This window comes from Octopus sinensis, linkage group LG4 (assembly GCF_006345805.1).
Source record: "Octopus sinensis linkage group LG4, ASM634580v1, whole genome shotgun sequence".
In the NCBI taxonomy this organism is placed as follows: Eukaryota; Metazoa; Mollusca; class Cephalopoda; order Octopoda; family Octopodidae; genus Octopus; species Octopus sinensis.
In genome coordinates this window covers 88,001,908-88,024,130 of record NC_043000.1, presented here as the reverse complement: position 1 = coordinate 88,024,130, position 22,223 = coordinate 88,001,908, and the positions used below count along the sequence as shown (strand labels likewise).

Genomic DNA, 22,223 nt, shown 5'->3' with positions numbered 1-22,223 from the left:
TCATCAGATGTGGCTGCAGCAAAACAAAGAGAATCGTGGTACAGTTCATAATTTCTCTTGTATTTGTTAGTAAATGCTGTCTAGGGTGCATTCACATTTCATCTGCTGATGTAAATCAGAATTATTAGTTAATATTCACTCCTGAACTATACTCAAAATCAGAATCACTATTGGAGTTCTAACTTCATTGTCTTTGGATACAAAAATATAACAACAGTATGAAAGTTTGAAGTTTATAAACATTTGTATGAGTTCCAATGTCTTCTAAGGTTATGTATTGACAAACAAATACCCATGTTGTTCACTGTGTGAAGGGGAAATACATGTAATTCTCTGTTTATTTTTCATTTCATAGGGCAGCAGTTTTCTCAGATGATGAGGACGATTCTGAGTATGAAAGCCTGATGCTTCAAAAGCCACCTCCTGTCAGTCAGTTTTCAAAAGAGAGAGCATCTTGATCCCACTTGTCTTCTCCAGAGCCAAGTAGATATCCACAGCAAACTGACATCCACAATATGCCAAAAGAAAGAAGTGCAAATGTAGCTCCTCCCAATTTGTTGGGAAAAAATCTGAACAGTTGTTGTATGGTAAGTCAATATTATATCATTGGTATACTTTAAGGTATGTGGAAAGTGGTTTCAAATTTATTTCTAAACAGAAAAATGAAATATTCTGTGTTTGAAAGCAGCTCTTGTGGTCATTCCATGGAGAGTCATGTTTGAAATGCATGCTTTTACCCTGATACATAATTACAGTGCTTAAGAAATAACTGGCAGGTAAATGAGAGTAGAGTCAAAAGACAAAACACATTTTCAAGAATTTTATCTTGTTTCAAAGGATTACTTAAAAACAATAAATTGGTCAATCTGGTCTGTTGATATTTGTATGAGGATATCATAAGTTTTAGCTTCAGATAGCCACAGTGTCTCCAAGTCAGACGTTTTCTCTTTTGGGTGAAGAGGTACAAGAATTTTGCTTGTATTAGTGTGAGGAATATAATACTGAAATATTAACTTTGGTGTCTTTTACCATTCTAGAGGACCTCGGGGCATTGAAACATGGTGCCACTTCCCTGTTAAATAGGTATCATAATTCCCATTTCTGAAACATGAAACCCCTATCCCTAATCACGGCAAACTAGAAAAGGCAAATAAATATTAGTGTTATATCTGTGGCCTTATATAAGGCCATAGATAGTTGATTGTTGGTTTAGCAATCTCTCCAATTCCAGAAAGCAAATGTGAAATGAGATTATTATTGATTGTGTATTATTTTCAATATATCTGTAAACTACTAATGTCATAAGGTATACTCAGCAAGTATTTCGTAACTCTACTCTACCTTTTTTTCTCTATCTTCTATTTCAGTTCAGGATCAGCTATTCAGTTCAGGATCAGCAATTGAAAAAATTCGAGAGGAACAGTCTCAGCAGAGGGAAATACTGCAGTCTATACTGCAGTTAATTCAAAATATTCCATCCTCACCATCCATTTTGGAGACAAGAAATCTCCGTGACACAATTCATTTCCCTTGCCAGAGTCAAGAGGATCTTGAGGCTTTGGAAGCTGAGTTAAGTGATGGTGCAGTTCAAAATAACATGGTAAGTTGTACATTTTACATTTTTATGGTTTTACCTGCTGGTTCATTAATAACCTCTCTGTCCCTCTCTAACTGATCTGTCTACTTACATGTGACTATTGCTTTCTTCATTCTTCACATGTGTGTGTTTTCATATCCCACACACACACCAAAGAAACTCACAGCCATCATTATGTGTTCATCTTGGTACTCATAACTGCAGATTCAGTTTGTTTTGAAAGTATAATAATTAAAAATATTTAAGTACATCAACCTGATGTCTAATTGAAAAGATTATTTGATTAAGGTCCCAGCAGGAACTTCAGAAATTAACAGAAGTACTGTGGTTTGCTACTTCTGTTTTACTGGTAGAATAAGGTAAGTCAACCAATGGCATCATATGCATAAACAATTTGGCAAATGGACATCATATATGCATAAACAATTTGCAAAACTTGATCCTATTTGTATGTTGTCACTGTTTATCAGAAAATAGCCTAGATGCTGAAATTGACGTTGTGCACCATATGTAATATAATGATGGGATATCTTTCTGGGCTCATATTTGCCAACCCAAATTTATCACTCTGTCATTTGCAATGTTTCCATGTCACTGTTGTCTGCCTGTACAGGCAGCCATCACTGCCAAGGAAACATGGAAATAGATTGGGTAATATTTAAACATTATGATTTGAGAACCTAAGTAGTGTAAATAGTTTTGTTTCATCAGAAGGATGTTCTTGGAAACCCTTGAATTTTTGAGGAGTGGTCATGATGGTCCTTGAATATAGCTTGAAAATACCATTGAAAAACCTTGAAAACCCTTGAATTTTCTTTTTAAAAACCTACAGGAACCCTGTTAATTGTTTTTGATGTTTGACAAAAAGGCTATTATTCTACATTTTGCTTTACATTTGAGTAAATATTTTATCCTTTGCTCATAGTGTATTGAAAATGACTGAATTTTTAAATTTTGATTTGCAGTCATTGGACTGAAAATGGCCCTGGGTTGGGTATATGATGATATTAATATTCAGTTGGAATACTGTTTTAGCCAGACTGGGTGTGGTGGGAGTTGTACTAGCTTCGGTAGGTTCTGACATAAAACAGTAGTGAACATTTTATGAATGTGAAGCTTTCAGTTTGTATCTGTTTTCAACTGTAAAGTTAGTCAAATGCATGTAATTTATGCTAGTTGATTTTTGTCTTTGTGAATAGTACATGAGTAAATGGATGTGAGTGCATTTGTTATTCTCACATTGAGAACTACTTTTAAGTAACATAATTAATTAATTTCAGGGGCTGTTCACAAGACTGTGAAAATTGCAACAGAAGTAGAGTTTGAATTGGTGACTCGAGAATGGCTTCGGACTGCCAGTGACAGAAATAGTAGCTGAAAGAGAAGAATAAAAAAGAATTTGGACAAGTTGGCTCTTGACAATGAATCTGTCACAGATCTCAGGTCTGCACAAACTGAAAATTAAGATAACCCATTTACGGGTTACCTCAATTTTTTTAGGGTAATCCATTTTAGCAATTCACTGGTAACAATAGGCTGAATAGCTTTGCATACATGGTTTTGTCTTCCATTCATATTACTCATTCACCAGGTAAATAAATAATACTCCTATATGTGGTTTCAAATACAATTTTGTTGATGATATCTCTCACAATTAATTTGTTTTTCCTAATTTTGCACAATCTAAAATATATTTATTTTTAACAAATCTCCCAAATTTCAAGTCATAAAATCGAACCCTAAAATGAATACCGTTACTCCTTATTCACCGGTCTCTATGTGCAGATATGAATGATTGTTGAACTTTGTCATAAATAGCCACAGCTATTAACACCAATTAAATAAATATCTTACTTTTACGGTGTATATTGGCCAGTATATTTTGTCTTCATTTTCATTTTCATATCCGATATCCAAGTGATTGTAGAACGACGAGATTAAATCTTTTGCTCAAGAACATACACACTGCTGGTCGTGAATTGAAACCATGATTTTGTGATCATGTGGATGTACACATGTTACAAGTATATATGTATGTTTAAAGTATGGCCGTTTGCAGCCCCGTCTGGCATGTAAAAAGCACCCACTACACTCACGGAGTGGTTGGCGTTAGGAAGGGCATTCAGCTGTAGATTTTCAGATCAGACTTCTGGTGCGCCTTCTGCCTCAGACCCCAGTTGAACGTCCAACCCATGCTAGCATGGAAAGCGGACACTAAATGATGATTAACTTTCAGATGTTGTGATTTACTTTTGTTGTGTTGTAAATAGTCATTTTTCAAAGTTATAGTTTATAAAATAACTGATGTTTGCAAAGAAAAATGAGATGTTCATTTTTTAATTTTTTCTGGCGGTTTTTACATGATTTTTCAGATATTCCCATATACATGCCATGTAAACTGATGCTCATACATTTACATCTTCAAAATAAATTTAATATTGTTTCTGTTTGGCAGTGGGTGGTCGTCATTGGCTGTAAATTGAAAGAATATTATTATTTTATTTTCAAACGCTGGGTGGGTGAGGCTGGAATCAGAGAAATTCATGCCAAGGATCTGGTGCAATGCTATGAAGAACATGAAGTGTGGTTGATGTCGAACCTGTATAAATGTTTAATCGTACATTAATTAGACCATCCTTGAATTAATTCAAAGCCAGATCAGGCATTTGACAAAATCAGCTTCAGCCGATATTGAGACTTCTCAAGTTGAAAAACCATACATCAGTCCAACCTCATTTTCATATCGGACCAATGTCACCTTGATGACATTGGGCCGATGTCGACCCAAAGTAAGAGACCAAAATCTCACATTGGCCCGACATCAGGGAATATGTTGGCCTGATGTTGCGCTGTGTTGCAAAATGAGATTGGGCCAAAATCAAACCGACACAATTTCCGATGTAGGGCTGATATAGGTAACAACATTGGTATGATATCAGCCCAATATGGTTTTGCTGGCTGGAAAGGTGACACCTAATGGGCCTGAACCCAGAACCTTGTGGCTGAGAAGCAAGCTTCTTATCACACAGCCACAAGGCGGCAAGCTGGCTTAATTGTTAGCATGCCAGGCAAAATGCTTAGCAGTATTTTGTCTGTCTGCACGTTCTGAGTTCAAATTCCACTGAGGTCGACTATGCCGTTTATCTTTTCGGGGCCAATAAAATAGGTACCAGTTGAGTACTGACGTCGATGTAATCGATCTACCCCTACCCCCAAATTTTCTGGCCTTGTGCCTTTAATAGAAAGGATAATTAGCATTACTGTAATTATAGGAACCAAAGGAGTAGTACATCAATACTGAAACATAGAAGTAAACGAAATTATAATTTCCAACACATAACTTTCATTCTTTTGTTCAAAGCTTTGTGAGTGGATTTGATTGATAGAAACTAAAAGAAGCCCGCGATATATACATACATACATTCATATATACATACATGCATATACACACACACACACATATATATATACACACACACATCTATATATATATATAGAGAGAGAGAGAAATAGGTCATCACCACCACTTGACAACCGGTGCTGGTTTGTTTACGTTCCCGTAACTTAGTCGTTCTACACAATGCACCGATAGAATAAGTACCAGGCTTTAAAAAATATCCATAAGTACTTGGGTCAATTTGTTCGACTAAAACACATTACGGTGGTGCCCCAGAATGGCTGTCCAATGACTGAAACACGTGCAAAAGAGATTCTCCATTAGTACCGAAACTACGTCATATTACGTTTCTCTTGTTTCATACTGAGACCAACATTACGTTTCACTTCTCCTGGCAAATCAAGGAAGTAACAGTAATATACTGAGTCGATTTATTAAGACTTTATTCTTACTGTATGTAGATAAAACATAATATAAAATATTTTACGACAGATTTTTATGGTATAATATTCATACGGAACTAATCTTCTATGACACCGACCGGCCATGTGTCTGTGATACAAACAAGTGTTTAATTCGTACAGCTGATTTCCTCTGCTGCATTTAGTTTCACTTGCATTTGTTTACTTCCGGAGATTTGTTCACAATGCAGGTATATTATCACAATTTATTTTAAAATTATTATTACGATTGTATCATTTTATCTTTTTTCTGAAACCATATCAACTTTTTATTTCAAACTATATCTGTTACTGACTAACCAAACATTTGCGCCTAAAACTGACTAAACATGGGCAAGCTCCCTTGATAAACATTACTTTGTGTATATTTTCTTAGTCTTACATTTCTAACTATTCTTAATTCACACATCGTCTGATAGATATTCTAGTTAGAAATCGATACCCGGACTTCAATTAGGTTGACAAACATTTATTTACATCACCGCCAAGACATTTATACAAGTTACAAGTGTTCCTACTTCACGGACATAAAAATCAACAAAATCAACAAATCTTTATAATAATTAACTGGAAATCGGAATTTATTTATACTGAAGTGGCACTGGAACAACGTAAAAGTCTTCAATATCTTATTTTTATCGACCTCACTTGATATAATATTTATTCAGTTGGAACCGAATGAAAATTATTCTGAGGTAGTCTATCCGATAATTCCAAATAAAGACATCTTATTAGCATAGTATTATTTCAAATTATACTATAATGCCCAACAATATCTGGTTTCACTAAACTCTTCCAGGGAAATTTATGTACCATCACTTTACTCGAAAGATAAACAGAATCATTGTTTTTGTTTTATTTTATATTGTAATCTTTCTACATGCCTCTTCTGTAGTAAGCCGTATTATACACACTGCGCATTCGAAAATTCCATGTAAAGAGATGGAGAGAAATTCTATAGGGAAAGTAGTCTGTGTAAATGTAATTGATAAAAATGTTTTCAGAGTCCTATCTAGACAATGGGATTCAGTGACTTAGTTTCTTAACTCATTTTCTCCCAATTTTTATAAAGATGACAACCATAAACATTGTTCACACATCAAGCAAACACCTAAGCCATGAAACCACCAGCATAGTAGCATATACTCCCTCAAACGATAATGCATTACCTAAAAAAAAAGTATACCTGTCATACAACTTAAGATTACATAACCAATGACTGTTCTTACTTCATCTTGAACCTTCCTCAAGACTTATTGCTGATGTTCAAATATCATGCAGCAATAGACAAAGACATAAGCATAATTGTGTGGTTAAGAAGTTTACTTTAATCCCCAAGTGTTTCTTGGTTCAGTTCCACTCTGCAGCATCTTATTCGAGTATCTTTTTCTGTTGTCAGATGATATCACCTTCTACCACTGCAGATGGTATTACCCTTCACCCCTGTAAATGATACCATCTTTTACCTCTGCTGATTTTACCACCCTTTACTTCTGCAGATGATACCACCTTTCACCCCTACAGATGGGACTGCTCTTCATTCTTGCAGATGATACAACCCTTCACCTCTTCAGATGTCACCTTCACTCCCAACCGATAATACCATCTTTCACCCCCTACAGGTGATATCACCCTTCACCCCTGCATATGGAACTACTCTTCACCCCTACACACGATGCCACCCTACATTCTTTCAAACCCCACCATTGAATAACCATCTACAAACAAACTTAGTCATCTCACACTAAGTCTGCTCCAATTCCATGAAGAGAGGCCTCAGAAAACACCATGACCCTCTCAATCTCCTCATGAATGTATGCACAATTAGAACCCTCTCAATTGCTATAAATGTTAGACGTTATCTGTGAAGACTTCTCCCACACTGATACCCTTAACATAGCTGAGACTGGCTTTTCTTTGGATTCAGAAAATACTTCAGCACTCAACTTCAATTGAGTACTGCCTCACACCACTGCATTTGGTATAGTGCTTCTATTGCTACTACTATACCCTCAAACATTTTGGACTACATACAATGACCTTTTGACTGCTTAGTATAAAGCTGTTCTTCCACCTCTGACCAACAGACATGCTCTTTCTATCTTTTTTGATGCTCCTTTAGAATCCCCTACTCTTTGGAACTGGCTGATTTTATGCCACTCCATTCATACATTCTTGACTCATTCGTATCTCCTTCTTTCATCACTCATGTTATGTTCAACTACTTGTTCCTTCTTCCCCAGAATGTCATCCCTCTCGTATTCCAGCTTTGCATGTCTTTCCTGCAGAACAAAGTTCATGATTCTTGCAGGCTCTCTGAGACTATTGAGGCTGATGCCATTAATGATCTATTACAAATCAAATCAACACATGCAGTGAAGATATGAGTGACACGGGGATTTTAGGTCACAGCCTTTGTCCATCAGGAAAATAATATCAATTGTTTTCTACAATAGGCTTAAGACCTGAAATTTGGTGAGAAGGAGAAAAGCAATTACATTGACACCCATCCCCCCCATGTTCAACTGGTATTTATTTATCAACCTTGATGAAAGACTAAGTTGACCTTGGCAGAATTTGAAACCAGATTGCAAAGCCTAAAGAAATGATACTAGGCACAAGCATGGCTGTATGGTAAGAAGTCTGCTTCCCAACCACATGGTTTTGGGTTCAGTCCTACTGTGTGGTACTTTGGGCAAGTGTCTTCTACTATAGTCTTGGACCTACCAAAGTCTTGTGAGTGGATTTGGCAAAAGTTCAGCTGAAAGAAGCCCATTGTATATTATATATGTGTGTGCCATCCACCACCACTTGACAATTGGTGTCAGTGTGTTTACATCCCCATAACTTAGCAGTTCAGCAAAAGAGACTAATGCAATAAGTACTAGGCTTAAAAAGAAAATGGGTACTGGGATCAATTAGTTCAACTAAAATTCTTCAAAATAGTACCCCCAACTCTAATGAGTCATCATCATCATGATCATCATTGTTTAACATCCGCTTTCCATGCTAGCATGGGTTGGATGATTTGACTGAGGACTGGCGAACCAGATGGCTGCACCAGGCTCCAATCTGATCTGGCAAAGTTTCTACAGCTAGATGCCTTTCCTAACGCCAACCACTCTGAGAGTATAGTGGGTGCTTTTTTTACGTGCCACCAGCACGAGGGCCAGTCAGGCAGTACTGGAGATGGCCATGCTCAAATGGTGTTTTTTACGTGCCACCTGCACAGGAGCCAGTCCAGTGGCACTGGCAATGACCTCGCTCGAATGTTTTTCCACTTGCCACTGGCACAAGTGCCAGTAAAGCAACACTGGTAGCGATCACACTCCAATGAGTAAAACAAGTAAAAGGTAGGCACGTGATCTAACTTGCTCACAAGTCTGCTAGATTAACACAAGGCTACAAATTTGTAGGGGCTGATATATTTAATTCAATCTAATCCGCTAGATGACTGTAGTGAAATGAAGATAAGAATAAACTAGAATAAGATGTTAACTTAAAATGACAAGGGTTGTAATTATCATTGAGTAATTGTCATCATTGTTTAACATCTGTCTTTCATGCTGGCATGGAATTGACAGTTCACAGAATCTGATGAGCTGCAGGACTGTGTTGGACCTCTAGTGTTTGCTTTGGCATGGTTTCCACAGCCGGGTGTGTTTCCTAACACTGACCACTTTACAGAGTGTGCTGAGTGTTTTTTGCATAGCAAGCACCAACACTAGTGAGGTCACCAAGTAACTCACAAGACATTACTCAACTAAGTAGAGGTGTAGTATTGAGAGATGTACTTTTATTTCAGGTGATGTGAGGTTAAAGTATAATAGAGGGACCGAAACAGGTATCTTGCTGTAGCAGAGATACATAACCACTCCTGCTGGAAAGAGAGAAAAGAAATGGCAGGGATTAGGTGTCAGGGCATAGTAAAATAACAGATATACCTACTATTTTTACCTCCTTGTCTAAAGTCGATGTTTGTTGGTTTTTATGATGAGTATTCAGTTGTTTGACCAACTGAATGACCTCTCCATTGAATTATTATGTTTTGCATTCCACAGGATGTCCAATAAATCTCTTCACCAAGCAAGCTTGGAGAGGTTACCAATTTAGTCGCCAATCACATAACCATGCAACAGGTTGTACTGGGTTACATGTTGCTAGTAGTGTTTGAGAGCGATCTGACATAAGAGACACATGTAATGTGTAAATGCTAAAGGGTTAGCTAGTCAGCCACATCAACTTGTGTAATTAGAAGCCAATAACAGAACTTTATGGATCACTTTATGCATCATCCTTATGTAAGGGAAACACATGAAACAATGTAAATTTAGGGCAGAAACGCTGTTTTATAAGTATGACATAGCTGGTTCAATAAATTACAGGTTCAGCCCATCGAATGGGCTTCCTAAAAGTTTCCATCTCCCCACTTTCACCAATACAGACTGGCTAAACTTGGGCTAAGGTAAATGCCCTTTACCCACAATGACATGCAGTGAGAAGTGTGACAGTGAAGTAAACTTCTTAACCCGTTATTCTGTTAAATGTAATGCTTATTTATTCACATAGTTTTGAATTTATTAAGCATTATCTTATAACTTTAAGATTTCAATGGTGCGTTTTATTACTTTCAAAATTAATTGAAATAACGAAATTCAATGATGTGATTGTTTATTTTTGAATGATATCGTAGGATAGGTATGACGTTTGTTCCTTCTCAAGCCATAAGGGCCAGTTTCCCGTATCCTTGGCTTATAGGTTCACGACCTGGACAGGAAGCCGGTCCGTTGCAAGTGAGCTGCTAGATGCAGGAAGAAAGAGTGAGAGAAAGTTGTGGCGAAAGAGTCAGGCAGAAGTTCGCCATTACCTTCTGCCAGAACCGCGTGGAGCTTAGGTGTTTCAGTCATAAACACATACATTGCCTGGTCTGAGATTCAAACCCGTGATTCCTCGACCGCAAATCTACTGCTCTAACCACTAGGCCATGTGCCTCCACAGGTATGACGTTGGAACTGACCACCTTGAACATAAAAAAGAAACAATATTTTGGCTAAATATGACCAATGTAAATGCTAAAGGGTTAGCTAGTCAGTCACATCAACTTGTGTAATTAGAAGCCAATAACAGAACTTTATGGATCACTTTATGCATCATCCTTATGTAAGGGAAACACACGAAACAATGTAGATTTAGACACCTGTAAAAAAATGGGAGGAACATGGCTAAAATTGCTTTTATCATCGGTCTATTCATTTGTGGCTGCCGTATAACTTAATAGTTACTAAACTAGCTGTTTCTTCACTACATTTCTGTGATACTGCCTTCCTTTAAATTAATTTTTAAAATGATGAAGAATTTAGTAAATCAACTTTGTCATTAAGCTGATATTCAGAACATAAATTAATGTAAAATTTTGATGAGAAGTTTTTATTTAGATCACTTTGACCCATTTCTTACTATATTTCTGCTGAACTATACAAACTTTGTTTCAGTTTATTTTGAAAGTAATAAAGTATTTAGTAAAATAACTTTAAGAACATAAATTAACATGGAATTTCGATGGAAGGGTTTAATTTAGATCATTTTAAAACTGGAACTTCATATCATAGAACCAAGAGCTGTCTCCAACAGGTTGGTGTCAACAGGGTTAAGGCACGAACTTTCTATCGTAGAACAAAGAGTAATCTCAAGAGGGTTGGCATCAAAAGGAATAATAGTTAAAAGCTTGCATTGGATTTGTATATTTCAGGAATAGCAACAACAGTTGTATTAGTTTTATGTTTCTGTGCACCTTCAGCCATTCTTATTTATAGATTCTTTGGAATGGAACTGGTTTCTGAACTTACAATGTGTAGAGAATATTTAATTTATGCCTCTCTCTTCAGTCTGTTCTCAAATTTATATCCTTGACAATCACAATGGAAGGCTTGTACAAAATTGGATTCTAATGTGTGAACTCTGTGAGCCATATTTTCCCCCCTGGCACCTAGAAACTTTTATTGCTACTAATTACTTTGCTATTATCAGAGAGTCTTTAAGTCAAGTTCACAAGAGGAAACAAGCAGAAAAATAAATTATACTCTTAACTGTAACAGGTGTTGAACTCACAGCCATGAAATTGGTATTCTGGAACTGAGAATCCAAAATGTTCTGGATCGTGCAAATCCTGTAACTTTTATCACAGTTGATTGACTTAGTGGAATAAATTAATGACAGTTCAGATTCTTCTCTTATCATGTGCCAAACATGGAACAATAATTTAATCAGGAAACTGAAATAATGTTTGTTAGATAACAATATTCCTTTAAGCTAAACAGTTGTCCAGAACAAAGTTTTCGCTCATACATATGGTTTCCAAAAATGTCTAACCTCCTACTTTCTTAGCTACATTTTTTTCCACATAAGGATTTATATATATATAGCATAGAACAGTTCATCTTACAGCAAGATTCCTTTTCTACAATTGTCTACACAGCTGTAAAATATGAATAGAAACTTTTTTTTCTATATTTTGTTTAATAATTTGCTAATTACACAAACTGTATCTAGCTGTTTATGTTCCTTTCCTTATGTGACGACTACCATAAGATTTAAACCTATAGCCTTAGTCAATAGTTAAGTACCATAATCTTATAGTTACTGTAGACTTACTACAAGAAATTTTCAACACATTTGTTTCTAGTCCTATGAGTTTTATGAGTTTCCTTCTTTAAACATCTATCTGTCTGTCTGCCTGCCTGCCTGCCTGCCTAAAACCCACCTGACTGCTTATCCATCCATCCATCGATCTAGTGCCATGAAAAATGCCCCCAGTACATGTCGTAAAGTAGTTGGTGTTAGGAAGGGTATCCACCCATAAAAAAATCATGCCAAAGCTGACACTGGAGTTCAGTTCAGTCTTCTAGTTTTAGGTCCTATCAAACCATCTTACCCGTGCCAGTATGTAGCATGGACATTAAGTGGTGATTAATATGTATATGCATATACATATATTTGGTATCTGCACTGATATCAATACTCTTCCTAGATATTAGAGGATTGTTACAGCTTAGTAACAGGAGAGTGGTTACATGACTTTCTGAAAGATAAAGATCAGGTACTAATAGCCAGCTGGGGCACCTCCAAGGAAATGTAAATTGAGTGTGTCCCATAGGACATTTGTCTTGGAGCCACTACTGTTTCTAGTGGTCCTCGTAGATATGCCCTTATCCACACACAGCCATTCTCACAAGCTATGCAGATGGCAAAAAAGTCTCACAGGTAATACAAAACCCTGACTATGCCATGCTCCTGAAACAGGTGTTAGACACAATATATAAGTGGGCTGACAGCAATAAGATGCTGGCAAAATTAAATGCAATGCAGACAAAATATTCTGGACCTGTAGGCATTACGCTTCCAGAATCAGTGCATGACCTGGGCATTAATGTGAGTAGTGCTGCATCCTCCTATGTTCATATTACTAAGTTGGCAATGAAATTTAGGTTGATGACTGGATGGATTTTTAGAACTTTTGGAACAAGGTAGCAGGAAATGATGATGGTCCTCTGGAGGACATTTGTCCTAAGCCATCTTGACTGTTGCTCCTAACTGTGGTCAACACAGTGTGAAATTAATAACAGAACTTGAAGCAGTCCAGCAAAGCTATACAAAAAAGATAGCCCTAATGTAACAAATTAGCCACTGGGAAAGGCTCAAAAGGTTAAAACTTCATTTCCCTGGAATGAAGGCTGGAAAGATATGTTCCAGTATACATCTGGAAGATCCTGGAAGGACTTGTCCCGAACTTTGGTGTGGGAAGTTATACAAACACCAGAGCTGAGCACCATTGCATGGTACCTAAAATCCCTCTTCTGCCATCAAAATATAGGACCAGCTACTACAATGGCTTGGGATTCCAAGGCCCACAACCCTTGAATATCCTCCCAAAGGATCTGTCAGACCTACATGATATGGATGTCGATGTCTTCGAATCTAAACTGGATTTCCTACTGAATCCCAGATGAGACAACTTCATGGGAGAAAGCAGGAATAAGGGCAACAGTTTCAAACTTACTCATTCACTAAATGCCAAATGAGGATTAATGAAGGAGTAGCAATACCAGTTGACGGTGCCCCAGCATGGCCATAACCCTTGAGCTGAAAGTAGTAGTATGTGTGTGAGAGAGAGAGAGAGAGAGAAAGAGATGTTGTCTGACATTAAATACAGGGTTTGAACTATTGTAAAAGGATATTAAATATGATACCTTGGATATGCAATATAAAATATAAATATGAAACGACTGATGTGAACTTCTAACTGATCTTGAGTTCAAGTTTCTGAATGCATTTTTTTTTTGTTTTGTTTATATGCTGGACATCTAATTCTACATACCTCCATCTATTTATTATCCAGAAATATAAGCTATGTCTTCTGAAATTATTATGTACAACAGATTAGCATTTCTGTTACCTTGGTGACCAAGTCAGCAGTTGACAAGAATGCTCAGAGAACTGCTACCTTTGTTGGTAGCAAAGGGTCTCTTCCTCAGAGTGAAAGGCAGATTATATTGGATCATCCCATAAAAGTCAGTGGGGGGGGGGGATAAACTACCTGCAACAACTTGCTACAAAAGCAGGTAGTAATTTTACCTTGTCCATATACTTAGTGCAAGATTTGAAGAGTGCAGTTCAATTTTAACAGTCATTTTTTCAAAACTATAATGGAAGTGACAAAGCAGCATTTGGCATATTTTGCTTTATGAGTTCAATAAAGGCAACAATGCAACAGAAAGTGCAAGGAATATTAATGCAGTGTATGGGGATCAAACAATAAGTCTAAGCCAGTGTCTACTGTGGCTCCAGAAATTCCAAGCCAGAAACTACAACCTAGAAGATGAGTCTCGTCTAGAAGATCGATAGAGCTCAATGAGAATGTTCTGCAAATCCTGGTGGAAGAAAATTCCATCATAACTGTTGAAGAACTAGCAGAGAAGCTTGGATTTGGTCATTCAACTATTCATTGACACATGTGTGCCATTGGAAAAGTCAGCAAATTACGCGTAATGGGTTCTGCACAAACTTGCCGAATCTAATCACACACAGAGAGTGAATGTGCCCTCTTCTTTACTGTCACGTCTCATGAATGAACCTTTTCTGGACTGAATAGTGACTGGTGATGAGAAATAGGTTCTCTATAAAAGTGTCAAGTGCCAAAGACAGTGGGTAGGGAAAGGAGAAACACTGCCACTGCAGGCTAAAGAAGGTCTTCACCCACGTAAGGTATTGTTATCTGTTTGGTGGGATATGAAAGGTTTAATCCACTTTGAACTTTTAAACCCAAACCAAACGATAACAAAGGAGATTTACCATTAGCAGCTTGAGCTGCTTGAGTTAGCGATAGAAGAAAAGCAACCATCTTTGGTTTCAAGACAAAAGATGTTCTTCCATCAGGATAATGCTTGGCCACATTCAGCAAGGATGACATTCCAAAGGCTGGAGCAGTTTGAATGGGAAACACTGCCCCACCCACCATATTTTTCAGACATTGTCCCATCTGATTATCATTTATTCTGCAGTCTTCAAAATCATTTGGACGGGAAAAATATGAATTCTGTAGACGTGGTCAGAACAGTACTGGAGAAGTAATTTTCATCACGGACAAGTGAATTTTGGAAGAGAGACCTTGCAAGTCTACCAGATAGATGGAAGAGCATTGTAGAAAATGAAAGAGAATTTATTTTAGATTTAAAAAGAATTTTGTTTATCTTAATTTTGAAAAATAAAAGAAGTATAAAAAACCACATTATTTATGGGATGACCCTGTGTACATACAGCTATGCTACATGGCAGTGAAGCATGGGCTGTGACCACAGCGGACATGTGAAGGTCTGAAAAAAATGAAGCTAGTAAGCTCCACTAGGTGTGAAATGTCAGTGTACATGTACAATAGAGAGTGTCTTAGGAGAAAAATTGGGTATAAGTGACATCAGATATAGGGTACAAGAGTAAAGACTACGCTGGTATAGCCATGTGATATGTATGGTCAAGGATAGCTACATAAACAAGTGCCAGTCTCTAACTGTGGAGGGAATCTGTGGAAGAGGTAGACCCAGGAAAACAGATGAGTTGGTGATTTATGATCTTCAGATATTGAGTCTCATGGAGGCAATGACTAGTAACCAAGACTTTTGGCGATTTGCTGTGCTTGAGAATACATGTTAAGCTAAGTAAAATCGTAGTTGTGGTTAGTGCCAGTGACACATAAAAGTTACCCTTGCTGTTGACTCGTTAAAGGCACCTGTTCTGGTGACACATAACAGTTACTTACACAGATTATATGCAAATGGCACTCTTGTAGAGTGCTTGGCATTAGGAAGGGCATCCAGCCATAGAAACCAAGGCTGGAACAGACTAGAGCCTGGTGAAGCTCTCTGGCTTAACCAGTTTCAGTTAAACTGTCGAACCCATGCCAGCATGGAAAACAGACACTAAACGACGATGATTCAGAAGTGGAGTTTATTATCATAATGGCTTCTGATTTAAGCACATGACCAGCAGTTTTGAGGGGAGTGTTTAGTATATTCCATCAACCTCAGTACTAGTCTACCACTTTATTTTGCTGATCTCCATATGAATGAAAAGGCAAATTTAACCAAGGCGGAATTTGAGCTCAGAACATAAAGTGCTGAAACAAATACTGCAAAGCATTATTTCCGACCCTCAGCCACTTAATGAACCTGGAACATGACACTGGCCATGGTGCAGGAGATATTTGCTTTTATTTATTGATTTAGATGTTGTTTAAATTAAACAGGTAATGTAAATCTATACCAAAAGTATCAGTCAATGTAAGACCAACCTCTATTTGTGTAATATACATCTGTAGTGTGAATGAGTGAAACAAACTGAGTGAACAAACAATGAGTGAAACAAACTGAACAAGGTAGTGGGGGGTGTCTTTGTAAGACTGAAACATAGAAACTATGGAAATATTATCATTATTTGGATCCTACATCAACCTTGAGCAAGCAAATCTATTCGTAGACAAATTACTTAATCCCACTTGTTTACCTCCAACTGAGTCTCAGCCCTCTTTGTCCTGCTTTATATTCTATCTATCTCTATGTGCTTCTTTCTCTATCTATCTATCTGTCTATCTATCTATCTACCTCTTTGTCTGTCTATCTATCTATCTATCTATCTATCTGTCTCTATATACTTCTTTGTCTATCTAACTGTCTGTCTATCTGTCTCTGTCTATCCATCTCTATGTACCTCTGTCTTCCTATCTCTCTATCAATCTATCTATCACTCTGTCAGTCTATCTAACTGTTTACCATTCTGTCTATCTATTTATCTATCGACCAGGACGTTGTATTCATGATTGCAAGATCATGTTTTTGAGTCCCTAACTGGTAATGAGTTGTGTTTGTATCAAAATTTGTGACTTAAAAGTTTTTCATTTAAACTGAATTTATTGTAATACCATATTGGTAGGGTACCAATAAATGGTTTATTATTTTCTCTCTCTTTAGTTTTGGGCTGCAACCCCATTTAGCCCTTCGCAGGAGCTAGCTTAAAAGTCTGTACAGAGTGCAGCTTTTAAGTTAGCATAATAATTAAATTAACAAAAAGGAGTCAACTTTTCAATTCCATAATGTTTCCATGAGAATAGCCTTTTAGATTTTTTTAATAGATTACATAATATAGTAAAATAACCAAACCACTTCATCAGACTTGATTTGAATTATCAAAATACAATTAAATCGGTGTAATTTGATAATTAAAATCACATATCACAAAGTTTTCTAGTTATTTTAGTCTATCATCTATATATACATAAAAGTGAGATTGTGTGTGTGTAAACCTGCATAACTTCTAAAGTTCACAACTGATTTTCTCCAAACTGGGAACACACATTACTTATATTCCAGAGATGGTTTTAGACTCTTGAAATTTTTCACATAATGAGTAACAAGCCCTCTGGGAGCAGAAAATACCCTTTCCTTGGTTACATGAAGAAAGGAGGTAACTTTTTGCAAAGTAGCTTTCAGAAATTGATTGGTCTCCTTTACATCCATTGGTCAAAACATTATCACAATCCCCAGTGGCTGTGTGAAAGAACAATACTGATTCCAAAAAATAGCAATGTAAGTAAAATTAATGAGCAGCTGCTGCAATACAGGGGTTGGACAAAATAATGGAAACACCTTAAAATTTCAAGCAAATCTATTTTAATATGGGGTAGGATTGCCTTTGACAGTAATTACAGCTTGAATTTGGATCCACTAACACTCTGCAATGGGACACATCTGGTGGTAAAGAAGATGATGCCACATGTTATTGAGACCACTATTCTCTCTGAATGTGGAAAAGGTGAAGATGTTTTCACACCCAGAATTATTCTCATTCCAGTGAGAGCAGAAATTCCTTTTTCATTCAGAAGAGTGCAATTTCCTATGTGTATCAGCTTTGCAATGTCTATCAATAAATCCCAGGCTCAAACACTGTCTGTGGTAGAACTTCACTTGGAAGAGTCATGCCTCTCACATGAGTAATTAAATGTTGACTACTCTAAAGTGGGAAGCTAAAAAATTCTATTTGCATTTGTTCCACAAGGAAAAACATAGAATATTGTTTACCAAGAGGTTTTGTAGGGATTACTACGTCCTATGATGCACCCCAATATCCACTGCTCTTTTTGAATGGTGAAGACAGATCCCATTTTGGCATAATACCAACAAACCTGAAGACTGCACCGACGAAGCAGTTTATTGCATGTACTTCAGTATCAAAGCATATTCTCCAATTATTTCCACCAACCATGTAGTATGCCATTATGTCTTATTTTTTCAAGTAATTCATTACTACATATTCTCTAGTGACTGCATAGGCTCAGTTTATGTTTCTTATTCTACAGCAATCCAATATCAGCCCTTCGCCTTCTGCAATATTTTGACAATTCACTTCCCTGTTGCTGGCTCCCATTGCAACCCCTTTTTGGAATGTACCCATTTACATACAATATCTCCATTATATCTACATTCATCTTGTTACTGACCCTCACCTGTTTCCAATCAAGGTGATATTTTCCATGGCCAGATATGTCTTTAATAGAAAATTGGAAATGAACAATATTGCTTGCGTGGTAGTGATACTTGTTTACAACAATCACATGATGTCAAGACAAGGTGAACACTCATATACACATATATGCATGCACATGCATATACATACATATATATATATATATATATTTCTCTCCTTGTTTTTTTTTCTGTGTCCCTTCTATTCCTGGGCGTTATACTAATACATCTGTTTGTATTCTACACCACCTGTCTTCGTCTTTTGATTTTTTCGTGAACTCTCCTATATATATACACACACACACATATATCTGGTGCCATACTGTATTCAGGAAGACCTGTCCTCCACACCAGAAGCTTTAATGTCACTCCTCCTGATGAAGAGGATTAGCCTGCAAGAGCTCTGCACTGGTGCCATGTAAGAAGTACTTATGTTAGTGTCACATTCAAGGCACCCAGCACACATTGTGAAGTTGTTAGTGTTATGAAGGGCATCCAGCCATAGAAACCAAACCAAATCAAACTGGAACCTAATGCGGCTCTCCTGTTTGCCAGCTCCAGTCAAACTATCCAACCCATGCCAACATGGAAAATGGATGTTAAAGAATGATGATGATGATGATGATGATGATCACACACACACATATGTGACAAGCTTCTTTCAGTTTTTGTCTACCCCAAATCTACTCCCTGGGCTAGTGTAGAAGACACTTAACCAAGGTACCACACAGTGGGACTGAACACAAGACAACATAACCGGGAAGCAGGCTTCTTATCCACACAACCATGCCTGCACCTACAGTTGAGGCATGATGTATGATTAAGACATGTTGCTTAATTGAGTTGTGTTTTACTAATTTGTAATACTGAGTTCAGCTAGGTAAGGGATTGACTACAGCTAGAGCAGCCTACCCTGGATGAGTATTTATAAGTGCCTCCATAACCCAGTCTTTTTAGAGACTTACCATCATTATAATGTTTTACATTTTTGAAAAGATCAAAGACTCTTAAAATCTGGACACTTTTTGATGTAGAAGAAATGGAATTAATGGAAGATTAAATTTCTTCGATATGATTACCTTGTTTGGGAAATGGGTAAAAATAAATATTTATTTACGTTGGTGTGTATATTTGTCTGAGAGAGAGAAATAGTTTAATGAATATATTATTCAAATAGTGTTGAAGATTTGTGAGTGATGAATAAATATGATAATAATGGTAACAATTGTGGTGGTGCTGGTAGTAGCAGAGATGCTTGTAGTTGTGGATGATGATATAGTTCTAGCAGCAGCAGTTGATAATGATGAAAATTAATATTCACTCTCAAAGAAACTTTTCCAGTAAAGTTCATTGTTATTTAACACTCTATGAATAATATTATACGCTGCTATCATTGTATCCACTGCCCACCACCATGCAATATATCCAACCACCAATATATAAGGTGCCTCAGTTTGTGTTCAGCTTGTTTGCTTAATTGATTGATTGCTTAAGTATATATTCTGGTTTCTCAGAAACTACTGAAGCTAGAAAGTCCAATTCCTTTCCCACCACGATAATTATCAAGCAAAATATGAAATTGATTTTTCAATTTCGTTCGGAAGATACTTGGGAGTCTGCCAAGGAAGTGTGTGTTACTTAAAAACCAAAATGCACTCATATTCAAGGTTACATAGCAACATAATTTCTTTTAGATATAAGTGGCTACGAAAGTTAATAGTGCAAAATACATGAAAATAATGACCTTATGATGTCCTTATATTTTTATTTGCTAATTATTTGATTAATTTTGGGTTTAATATTCCTTTAAATTATGTAACAGAATGAGAGATGGAAGGTAACATTAAGTATATGCTTGCTTGTATAATGTGAGATCGATTTTGACATGGTATTCTAGTCTGAAAATTGAAATTTTATGGAATTAGGATGAGTTCACACCTAAAGTGATGTAAAATTCCTAAGGGGAAACTAATCTGATTAAAATATCTATAGTGAGAATATTGGTTTTGGAAGAAAGTTTTGCTGTCGTAACATTCTCACAAATAGATGGCAAGCAATTCATTGTCAATTACACTTTGTACTATGAAAACAAGTTGAATTCCATATTGGCTTCGAATTAGGCAGCTAATCAATAGTTTTAGAATATTGCAATTAAAATCACAATTGCATGAGTTATAATAACTTATGTTGCTTTTCTATCTGTGGTATTTGTTGATCATAATATTTTCCAGTCGTTTTCAGATACTCTCCATGACTGTAACAGAGGAAATAAGACCACTGAAACCTTGCCTTAGATATAAAGATTTTGAGTTCATACTTTGTTAAAGGATATGCAAATATTTAGAAAGTGTAAGCTAGAAGATAATCAAAACATAGTGGAAATACGGGAATAAAAAGGAAAATTAATTCCCCTGGATAAACCAAACTGTTGAGATCATGTCAAAATATTTAATGCAGAAAGCAATAAATATGTTCATTTCTATCTTTATCATCACTACCAGCAGCATCATATTAATGTGTATTTTTCCATGCTTATATATAAGGTGAATGGCTATCGAAGAAGGCACTTGCTCAAGATGCCATGCAGTGGGACTGAACCTAAGACAATATGGTTGGGAAACAAACTCCTTAACCACACAGCCATGTGTGTGTTTCTGCATTCCTTACATCTATAGTAAACTAAAGTAAAGAACATTTTGTTCTGTTTTAATGAGCCTACATCTAATGAAGTAGCCATCCTTATGGTTGGTGATCATGATTTTCTTATTCATATTCGAGATAACAACCTCAAACGTGTTTCACAGACTCATCCCTCTATGTTGTTCTCCAGTTTACTCTTATTCTGTGGAATGGACAAGATGGGTATCATTTTAATATTTCACCATTGAACTGACAACAGGATAACCAATTACAAACAAAAAACTGGCAGGTGATACGTATGCAAGGTGGGGGAAGGGGCATTGAGTGTTTCTTTAAGAAAAATTAAAGTACAAAAATTATATTTCCCAGATTCATAATCTCTATTTTTCTACATAGATAAAAATAACAAAAAAACAAAAACAAATTAAAAAATGTTACAAAAATTGCGGTGGGTATAGGGGGAAAATTAAAATATTGCAAACATGATTTCTGAACAAAATCGTATTAACCCCCTTTTACATGATGAAATAATACATAGTTTATGATCCTTCTTAAGAACAGAAAGCACTTTCATGCAAGCACATGCAAATTGTACCCTCACCCATCACTATTAAACAAACAATAACTTCTATTATTCCGTTAACTATATATCAGGTGTGCCAATTCTGCCCATAAGAAAGGAGCAAATAATACAATATGCTTCTAGGTCATAACACCCAGGCAACGCCAAGATACATTGCTAGTATATATATATATATTATATATATATATATATATATATATATATAAAAGAGTTTATATGTATGTGTGTGCATGCGTGTATGTTCCTTATGCATTCCAAAACTGAGTTGCTGATTTTGACGCATGTGGTATCAAAAGATTCAGTAAGCTTTTGGCTACCATCTAAACTTATTTTCATTCACATATTTACATTACAAAAATTTGACATTATCATTTTACTTTTAGTCACTTATCGTAAACGACATCTTTTACCACCACCACTACCATAACGACGATGACGTCACATTTTCTTTATGAGTGTGTTTGCACGTTCATTACTT

The 22,223-nt window shown here is 36.4% G+C and overlaps 1 protein-coding gene across 1 annotated transcript in view; it reads left to right on the top strand.

The window, feature by feature from the left end:
• The first annotated feature begins 5,420 nt into the window (after positions 1 to 5,420).
• LOC115210881 (focadhesin) overlaps positions 5,421 to 22,223 on the top strand; it is a 321,641-nt gene continuing 304,838 nt past the window's right edge. The window contains exon 1 of the mRNA XM_029779651.2: positions 5,421 to 5,646. Within this exon, the coding sequence (XP_029635511.1) occupies positions 5,641 to 5,646 (6 nt within the window). The 5' untranslated portion in view covers positions 5,421 to 5,640. The remainder of the gene's footprint in view (positions 5,647 to 22,223) is intronic.